This window comes from Alosa sapidissima, chromosome 3 (genome assembly GCF_018492685.1).
Source record: "Alosa sapidissima isolate fAloSap1 chromosome 3, fAloSap1.pri, whole genome shotgun sequence".
NCBI lineage: Eukaryota > Metazoa > Chordata > Actinopteri > Clupeiformes > Clupeidae > Alosa > Alosa sapidissima.
In genome coordinates, this window is record NC_055959.1 from 26117458 (window position 1) to 26128231 (window position 10774).

Here is a 10774-nt window from a genome sequence, read left to right on the forward strand (position 1 = left end):
CAGACTGCTACTCAGCTGTTGCATCCACTACAGAGAAACAATACACACACACAGTCTCACACATGTTCATCCCCTTATTGAAAGGACAGCAGTTCTCTTCAGGCTCTCAGTCAAAACAAAATCAGGGCGTATCCAATTGCTTTTCTGACCCTTGTGAGAGAAGGGTAACCCAAGATATGTCCACATCTTTACAATACTGTCCTCTCATAATCAGCTATAATAGACCCCATAGACACACACGCCACATCTTCCTCACTCTGGCTCCCTCTCTGTCTCTTAGACACACACACACACACACACACACACACACACAGATGCACATGCCTGACAGATGTGTGTTTCATGTTGCTGCAGAGCCTCTGATGCCGGACTCGAGCTCTGTTCAGCAGGGGCAGCTGCCGGGCTTTGAACAGGCTCCACTAATTGGGGCTCAGCTCTGGAGGACGTGAAGCCCAGTGGGCTCACTCACATATATACCCCCCATGCAGCCAGGCTCACGCCAGCTGCAGTAACCAGAGACCGACCAGCGGGGCTTCTCTGGGCCAGCTGCCCCTTATGTCTCAGACACTACCAGACACTGACACACACACACGCACACACACACACACACACACACACATACACACAGGTGACAGGTGTCTTTTTTTTTTTTATTCCAGTCAAATCAATGCTCAAATCATATGAAGACAAGACTATACTTCATATTACATACACACACACCAGTGTTTTGCGCGGGTTTGGTCACAAGCGGCCCGAGCTCGCCTGATATTTTTATCAACCCGACCGCAACTCGGACCGCGAATATTAATTAGGTCAAAATTATACCCGACCCGCGATCCGACCCGCTTATTTACAAAATGTGTGCTTTTGGTTATAGCCTACCATGCAGTGTAGGCCATTTCTGTAAAACAAACTAATTTATTTGCGAAACTTTATGCAGTAGACTACACATATGCAGGACATGATGTTTGCGCAGGAGAGAAAGAATAAGAGCATAAGCACGCACGCAACCAGCTAAGGATAAGCTAAACACTAAGACAAGATTTCAAGGCCATGGACATACATTTTTCTTTCAAAAACAGAAATGGTGAAGACAGCAGGGTAGGCAAGAAGATACATTACTGGTCAAAACGTTAGCATAAGAAATGGTTGGCTGAATGAAGTACAAAGCTTTACTGAAGCACATACACTGTTTAAAGTCACAGACAACAAACTAAAGTAACTTTTTTGCATGCGCGAAGCGAACCTATATGGCCTATACATACCGGTAGATATGGCTGTGTAGTCTGTGTACCATAACATTTATTCCTGCAGGCGCCTGCTCACATAGGCTAAAAGTTTAACGTTGTACCTAGTCTAAAATATCTGATCCAGGTCAGTATATAAAGCTATCTATTGCTTTCTTGAGGTCTGGGAATTGCACTTACTCAGTTTGGCTGGGAGGGCTTAGTCTACCAGTGCGGCGTTTGTGACGAGTTACTGTAGGCTATGTTGGTCGTGCCTGTTTTGTGGCTGTCATACTTTTAAATGGCTTTGCAAGAAGTACATAGACCATAACTTGCACTACTGTCATCTTTTAAGAACCTTTCCAAATATTTCCCATCTATTGCTTTTCCTGGAGGGGTATTTTAACTAATCGTGTCTTCAGCTTCTTTACTGTCTCCATCTCACCAGTCTCCACCTACAGTATGTTGGCTAGGCCTATGCTTCAACCAATGATATCTTTGAAAAGCAATTATAAGTTAAATATTGATGCTAGCCTTCTCGTGATGGCTTACTTTAAGTATTTTTAAAATATATATATATATATATATTTAATTAATTTTAACTGACCCGCCCGCAAATGACCCGAATATCATTAAAATAATGCTATTTGACCGCTTAATTTCGGGCGGACCGCGCAACACTGACACACACACAAACAAATGTTTTTTTTATTTCAGTCAAATCAGAGCTCAAATCATACGCCATAACAAAACTACATAATACACATACACACGCACACAGTTTATTACATTGGTTTGTGTATGATTCTCTATTGTGAGAATGCAACAGATGTGGGTTATTTAAAGCCTAAATGTTGTGAAGACCAAAATGTGGCCAAAATCTGGCCTGGTGTAGTGGCTTTGAAGTGGATGTGTGCCCCCTAGTGGCTGGTCGGTAGCACAGAAGACTACTCTGTATAGAGTGCACTGAGGGCGAACAGCAGGATTCTGCTGTGTAGAACATTCCAGAGTGCAAGTCTTGGACGAGGCTGGTTACATGTGGCAAATGTCTTCCGTACTCTGTTTGCTTCCCTAACATTCTCCCTCTCTCTCCCCTCTCCACTTTCAGCTTAAGACCCCTGGATGTGGAGTTCATGAGACGGCTGAGTAAAGTGGTGAACATCGTCCCGGTCATTGCCAAAGCAGACACCCTGACCTTGGAGGAGAGGGACTTCTTCAAGAAGAAGGTGAGCATCTGGACTTTGCCCAACTCTCAATTTAAAAAAAAAACAATCCTCTCTGCTCTGTATCTTTGGTGGCTGGCTGGTGGGCCTCTCTGCTGAAGCGACCGGGCGTGTGGTACTCAACACAGTGCCGTGTCACGGCACGATCTGGTCCGAGGCAGAGAAGCAGGACGTGACTAACGGATCGCAGATGCCGACGGCACGCCACGCCACAAGGAGGAGGATGAAAGCAGAGGAAGACATGTTCACCATCTGCTTCAGAGGGAGGGTGCCATGGCCCCTACCAGTTTTGCGTGCCAGCGGTTATTGCCCTGATGTAGGCCCATGGTTGACGCTGTGTGCCTGGACCTGGGCACAACCAAAAAACACATCTGCAAAGCACACCGGCGATTTCAAAACACACCTACCCATGTGGGCAGACTTTGTCGCAGGTCTTCACATCACTAGCCAAACGTGGAGTTGAGTTATAAGCATTCGTGCCTAGAAAAGCCCACAGCGTCTGGTGTCGATGGCTTCAGTAATGTTTGCAGTCAAGCGCCTCTCAGCAGCCGAGTTCATTTACTATGCAGTTCTTTTCCATGTGACCTTATTTGGGCTCATCTCCCCATAGTAAAGCGTTTTTACTCAAAAAGGCCATTGATCCTGCAACAGATGAGTCCTGCATCTGCATCTGTTCTGTTCTGTTGGGTCCGGCCCTGTGCGGGCTCAGATGTGGCCCAGATGTCAGTTCCTGGCTCACTGCTCTGCCTGGAACAGCACTTGTACTCGTGGCTCCCTCAGATGACCTGTGGCGTAATGGCAGGTGACGCGGCCTCAGCCACCCTGGCACACACACACACACACACACACACACACACACACACACAGATACACACACACACACAGATACACACACACACAGATACAGATACACACACACACACACGGCTGTGAGAGAGGAAGAAAGCTGGCCAGTGCTGAGTGTTCCCTGTGTTTGTGCTGGCGTCCGGCAGGTGTGGGGGAAGGGACTGGGAGTGCTGACAAGGATCGTACATCTAACTGCGCTCCATTCCAAAACCCCCACAGAGACTGTGCTCCAGGACTAGAAGAGACACACACACACACACACACACACACACACACACACATACACACACACCCACCATAAACACTAAACCAGTTTTTGGCTATATCCCTGTGTTTGGTCAAAGGCCTTTAAGAACAGACTGAAGTCTCTTTATGTATGGGGTTCTCCCATTGGACATGCCCCTCAGAAAAAGCCCTTTTATGATTGGCCATGTGGAGCTCATGAGAGCCCCAATCTCCGCCTCCACCCCCTCACTTCTGGAGCCCTCACCACTGCTGATGTGGCTGCGCTGGCTGCCCATGACCTCACTTCCTGCTTCGCGCTGCGTGTCATAAAGAAACGTCTAAAGGGACGCACTGTGGAGGGACGCTCAGACACACACCAGGGGCAGCGTTTGCAACGGAAGAGGAAAAGATGGCAGGCTTTCATTAAAACACGGCTATTGGCAGCACGTTCCATCACAGCGCTGCTTGCTTTCACAGTCACGGCCATAAAAAGGGACCTCACCCCCACCCCCCAACCCACACACACAAAATAAATAAGCGTAGCCTGGTGGTGACTCACCGAGTGGAGCGCCTCTCCAGTAATCAGGGGCTCTGACCATCTGGTGCGGAGAGGGAGAGGGGAGGTGATGCTCTGGATCAGATGAGGTGGCCCGGGGCCTTACCTCTCTCACCGTCTGCAGCGCCGCACGGAGTCACTGGCACTGATGAGCTCTGCATTAGGTCATCAAATTGTGTTGAGCCCAGTTGTTTTTCAGTGTGATGAGTGCATGTTTGTGCAATTGGGAGGAAGTGTGTGTGTGTTTTATAGGCTGCCGGTCACCCTGACCCATACTCCTGCTGACTTCATTCCACTGATTACTCCTCCTCCTCCTCCTCCTCTTTCTCCTTTGTGATCTGTTTTTCCCTCATTATGTTATCTCAGTGTGTGTGTGTGTGTGGAGGCGGTTCTGCCCTTGAGTTTACTCTGTGTGTGTAAGAGAGAGAGAGGAAGAGAAGTGTGGCTGTATTGTTTGGATGCTGCACACTTGGAGATTGAGCCTGTACAGAGTTCAACAGCTTGGAGACTGCTGGCTGTGTTTATTACTCCGTACACACTGTTTACTGTAGAGCAGGATGCCTGCTGACTCGTATTTCATCTTCTGTTGGTGTGGTGTGTTGATATTGTGCTGCTAACGAAAAATGAGGAATAGTGGTGTCTTTCATTGATAGATATGTGTGTGTGTGTGTGTGTGTGTGTCTGGCAGATCAGAGAGGAGCTGCGAGCCAACGGCATTGATGTCTACCCACAGAAAGAGTTTGATGAGGATGCTGAGGACAGGATGATCAATGAAAAAATTCGGGTGAGTGTGTGCATTTGTGTGTGTGTTTGTGTGCACCATACAAGTCAAAATCAAATGCACCTCTTTAATAAATGCAGATCACATTATCAACACTAATATTATAGATAGATAGATGCACATTTTGATTTAATCATGCAGCTAGTACTTCATGCTAAACATTTGTGTAATCTATTTAACATTTGATAGGATACCTACAGGCATATACTGTACCTCCTGAATGTGTCTTCAGCCTTTGTCTTGTGCTAAGCTGATGTTAATGTCCAGCTGCACCTCCTCTCTGTGTCTCAGGAGATGATCCCGTTTGCGGTGGTGGGCAGTGACCTGGAGTACCAGGTGAATGGGCGGAGGCTCCTGGGGAGGAAGACCAAATGGGGAACCATAGAAGGTACCGGAGCACTCTCTCCCTTAAACACCCACATAAACTCCCAACAGCACAGAGGTCAACCAGCCGTGTGTGGGGCCCAGGCACAGTAGCCAAGTGTCGCATGGAGATGGACTGACCGGTCTTTATGTTTTGTCACAAGTGCATTGTGGTAAAGAACTTGAGCAGATAATGCTGAAAATAGAGTGATGGGTAATGGCACACCTTGTGTGAAGGAGCAGCCGTGGCCTACTGGTTAGCGCTTCGGACTTGTAACTGGAGGGTTGCAGGTTCGAACCGAGCGCCACTGACTGCGTCGGGATTACTGTGTGCTTCACCTCATGGTGTGTTCACTGTGTGCTGAGTGTGTTTCACTAATTCACGGATTGGGATAAATGCAGAGACCAAATTTCCCTCACGGGATCAAAAGAGTATATATACTTATACTTAAGTGTTACTCTTATTGTCCCTGTTATTGTCTCTATAGACAAAACCACATATGTAGCCATTTCCTTATTCATTTTCCTTCCAGAATCAATAGAAAGCATATTGAACAGCTTAAATCAGACAATCATTTCTAAATCGTGTCACCCACATGTATAAGTTGGATAGGGCAGTCTGCTTAAGCTAAGATGAGACTGACCACAGTCATTTTTAACCTGGCAGTGAAGGCATTCTCTGCTGTCTGAGCGCCATCTGCTCTCTGGTATCAACTCTCGCTTTGTGTGTGTGGGTGGGTGGGTGGTTGTGCAGGTAGGGACCCAACATGTGGAGGGAGGACTCGGTGTCCCACAGATGGCCGCTCCATTGCACCACACACACACACACACACACACACACACACACACACAGATACACAGACGTGCTCACCACCACCATGCATAAACAATCAGAGCTCTTGCTCTCTCGGTGGGTGGGTATGTGCAAGTGTGTGTGGGTGCCGCATTGTGCTAGAGCCGCAGGGAACGCCTCTGACCTCCAGTAGCAGCTTTTTTAGGTGACTGGGCAGAAGGCAGGCAACCGCGTTTCCCACACTCCCACTTCCTGTGGGGAGCTGCCAGCCTTTCCGTTTGTGGCCGAGTTTTATTGACTTTTATTGATTTCATTGTGCACAGGTCTAAAGAGATTTGCTAGGGCTGAATGATTTTTCTGACAGATATTTTCATTGTGATCTGGTTAGCGATGTGATTTGCGATGCATGCCAAGCTTCAGTTCAAGATTTACTATATGATACAAAACATGTGTTGAAGCATTATCAATTAATATAACATTGAATTGACCGTTCTTGAAATATTGACCATTAGGGTCGGAGTCAATTTGCTAACTGCTTTCCTTAAAATTGAAATAGAATCGAATTTGTGATTTTCAGCTCTAAAACTTGCAATGAATGAAACTCAGCCATGCACCCCGTAAGCAGCAGGGACATAACACTTGAGCTGATTGGGCGGTAGAACGCCTCAGTCTTTCCACAGTTCCCATCACCTGCAAACGCCCATCCTAACATCCGTCCGCCCATCCGTCCATCTTAACCTTTGAGTCCCAGATAAGGAGTCACCTCACATGAGTCCCAGATAAGGAGTCACCTCACATGAGTCCCAGATAAGGAGTCACCTCACATGAACAGCAAGACTAGCTTGGGTCTGACTGCAAACGCCCATCCTAACTTTACCTTTGAGTCCCAGATAAGGAGTCACCTCACATGAGTCCCAGATAAGAGTCACCTCACATGAACAGCAAGACTAGCTTGGGTCTGACTGGAAACGCCCATCCTAACTTTACCTTTGAGTCCCAGATAAGGAGTCACCTCACATGAGTCCCAGATAAGGAGTCACCTCACCTCACATGAGTCCCAGATAATGAGTCGCCTCACATGAACAGCAAGACTAGCTTGGGTCTGACTGTGGGCCAAAATTGGGTGTGACGTGGCACACAGTGAACGCGGCAGGATGCCCCCGTGTGTGTGTGTGTGTGCATGTGTGTGTGTGTGTGCATGTGTATGTGTGTGTGTGTGTGTGTGTGTGCACGTGTGAGTGTGTGTTCATGCGTGCGTGTGTGCGTGCATGCCACACACAGTGGGTGGTGAGGTGGCAGCCAGGCTAATCAGTGTGGTTAGATTGGCACAGATGGCCCTGGCATCAGCCTGCAGGTGACCCATCCTCTCCTCTCTCCCACCGTGCCCGCATCCTCTGTGCCACGCGGCCTGGCAGCCAGCCTGCTCCTGCGGCTGATTAACTCACTGCCGCGTGACGGATCTCCAGCGGGCCTCTCTCCTCCTCCGTAAGGAGTTTTAATTTCCTCTCGCAGGAAGTTTGGAGGCGTCACTGGTGCAGTTATCTCTTTTTTTTTTTTTTTGGCGGGGGGGGGTGTGATCTATAATTCATACATCCTCCACACCAGCCAGGCACCAGCACGCTCATCAGGCAGAATTTGTCAAGCCGTCAGGCCTTATCTGCCTGCGGAAGAGGCTTTAAATGAATTGAATTACTGGGGCCGATGCCTTATCTCCCTCGGGCTCCGACTCGCACTCCCACTTACACACTGCAGTCTGAAAAATAGCAGCTGCAAAAGTGCCCCCTAGTGACCAAAGGTGAGACTACAGTTAAGCAGTCTGCAGATTTTTACCTCTGAACTCCAGTTAGTGTCACAAAAACCCGCCTCCCCATGGATGATGGTCAGGTGACACATACACAGTAATAATGCTTTAGGTGTTTCAAATTACAATTAAATATGCAGTTCAGTGATAATAGACCTGGATGTTGTATAGAACCTATGCCAAACTGTATTGTCTACATACTGTGTGTGTTATTTCTTTCAAACTATATAAGAAGCTATATAATATAAGCAATGAAATATTCTCTCTCTCTTTTTCTCTCCATGTACAGTTGAGAATATTGCCCACTGTGAGTTTGCCTACCTGCGGGACCTGCTGATCAGGTGAGGGTCAATCTCCAGACAGTCCTCTAGCAAGAGGGGCTTGAGAGGACGGGCTTTGGGACTCTGATGTAATCCTGATAGAGTTTGTTTGTTTGTTTGTTTGTTTGTTTATGTGTGTCGTCTTCTTTACAGGACCCACATGCAGAACATTAAGGACATCACCAGCAGCATCCACTACGAGGTGTACCGCGTGCGGCGGCTCAACGAGAACAACACGCAGGCCAACGGTGTGGCCGACCACCACCTCACCTCCCACGAGATGTAGCTGCTCTGCTCCACGCCAGACAGCAGCAGCAGCACCCCACCCAGCACCCCAGCCGCCCGTCTCCACCCTCCACCCGCTCCGTCTCCCCACGCTGCTTCCTCTCTCCTGCTTCCACTTCCTCCTCCTTTCCACTTTCTCTGCTCTCTGATTGGCCCACGCCAGAGGTCAAAGGGTCAGCACGGATGAACGGAGCATCGTCTCGCCTTGTCTGTTTTGGAACATTGTCGCTTCAGAAAGCCAAAACTCTCTCTCTCGCCTACAGCAATGCCAAACCACACCAATACTCGTCTATGCATGCAACACAGACACACACACACACACACACACACCCACACAGTCACAAATTTACACCCTTGCTATTGTGATCAGGTGTATTTCAAGTGTTTTCATCTATCGCCATTTTTTGTCTCAGCTGCATGCACGTGTGTGTGTGTGTGCGTGTGTGTGTGTGTTTGTGTGCGTGCATGCATAGGAGCAAAGTTAGAATGACACAGGACCCAGTGGAGGAAACTGCCTGCCACTGACACTCGAAATACTCCATTACCAGGTGCCCATGCCAGGTGCCCATGCCGGGCGATAGAAGAGATTTATGCAGTGCCCACTTCATTCCATTGAACACATCCCATTGTACTGGACTGAACTGAATTATCTGTTGAGACGACTAGGCTGTGCCATGTACATTTCCACAGCATTAGCAAAGTATGGACATCACAACCGAGGTACGGAAGGCTTTGTGTGTGTGTGTGTGTGTGTGTGTGTGTGTGTGTGTGAGCGTGAAAGAGAGAGAGATTGGACAAAAGGAGAGGCAGGCGTTTTATTTCAAGGGAGTTTTCCCACGATGTCCATTCCTTACCTGTTAGTTCACTAATTCACATATAGTGTTTGAAGTGGCAGACTGCGTCCACAGTGCCAAGTCTCAGTGACACTGACAGAAGGTTTTGTTTCCCCCAATGGCCCAGTTGTTCAGTATTGTCCACTCCGACTAGTGCCTTAAAAACTCTAAAACATGTCTCTACCGTCCTTACCTGTTGTTTTTATATGTGATATCATTTCAGAGTGATTTTAAGAGTAGTATTTATGGACATGGGAAAGGTGAACAGCCCCCCCCCCCCCCCCTCCAGCTCCAGGCGTCTAGTGGTAGTCTCAGGCCCAGGCTCTGGCCTTATTTATTGGTGACTTGTGTGCTCACTCTGGGTTTGAACTGGAAGGAGAGTGCCCATGTCATCCATCTTAAAGCGTAGGTGTGTTTGTGTTAGTACACGTCAGAATTTTTGTGTGTGAGTGGCTAGGAATGGCCGTTTGTGCACACATGCGCGTGTGTGTGTGTGTGTGTGTGTGTGTGTGTGTGTGTGTGTGTGTGCGCCCGCGCTCATTCCTCTGTGTATTCAGTTCAGGCTCTCCAACCTGTCCTCATTATGCCTTAAACCCTCCTCCACCCCTCCTTGTGAGCCAGACCAAGGTGGAGGTCAGAGTGACCCGCGCAGAAAGACACAGTTGCAGCCTCTTCAGTCATTTCAGCCAATACTTTGTTCAAGCTCAGAACCTTGGGGCTTTCTTTCTCTTTATTTTTTCATTTTTGTTGTCTTGTGCTGTATATTCATTATGTGTGATCTTTTTTGTACTGGTATTAAGAATAACACAAATATCTTTGGTATCCTGTTATTTTAAAGAAATAAAAGTTAAGTTCTAAGTAAGCACGTCTATGCTTCTTCATTACTGGTTTTCCCATCAAACTGATGGTAAGAATTGCTGTTCAGTGATTTAAGTGTATAAGAACAGGACCACAAGTGTTATTAAATCATCTCTTTCTCTTGTTCCCCATCTCTTTTTTTCTCTCTCTTTTTCTTTTCCTCTCTATCATCTTATTTGTTTCTCTCTCTTTCCCTCTCTCTACCCCTTTTTCTCTTCCTCTCACTCACTCTCTCCTGTCTGAGAGGCTGATTCCTGGTACTCTGCAGCCAATGACTGACTTTGATGGAGAGCCATGTGAAAGTTGAAAGCTCTGTGATGTTTCCAGGGGGTTTCTTATCCCCCCCCCCCATCATGGAGCAATACAAATCCCTATTCATCTGCATATTGTTCAGGTGCCATCTGAACATCAAAGCTTGACCTCCATGGCCTTCCATCTGATGATGCCTGAGGAATTGGCACCCAGGTTACAGACATCTGTTGCTGGCAGTGGACTACGCAGCTTAATACTTGACTGTGAAACTCCTTTCAGGCTGCTTCTTTGAAATGACTTCACCGTTGAGGACAATAACACGTCAGCTTTTCCTCTTGGAAGCGGCTTCCCATCCAAGGTTGGTATTTCAGCCGGTGGTTTGTTCCAGTGGTGTGCTCTCAGGCCTGTAAAG

General features: G+C 47.7%; 1 protein-coding gene across 9 annotated transcripts in view; it reads left to right on the forward strand.

The window, feature by feature from the left end:
• The window catches only part of sept9a (septin 9a), an 83323-nt gene extending 73209 nt beyond the window's left edge, over positions 1-10114 (forward strand). For all 9 annotated transcript variants that reach the window (XM_042087727.1, XM_042087732.1, XM_042087728.1 and 6 more), the window contains 5 exons: positions 2335-2452; positions 4765-4860; positions 5149-5245; positions 8104-8155; positions 8288-10114. In XM_042087727.1, the coding sequence (XP_041943661.1) occupies positions 2335-2452; positions 4765-4860; positions 5149-5245; positions 8104-8155; positions 8288-8420 (496 nt within the window). In that variant the 3' untranslated portion in view covers positions 8421-10114. The remainder of the gene's footprint in view (positions 1-2334; positions 2453-4764; positions 4861-5148; positions 5246-8103; positions 8156-8287) is intronic.
• The last annotated feature ends 660 nt before the right edge of the window (positions 10115-10774 follow it).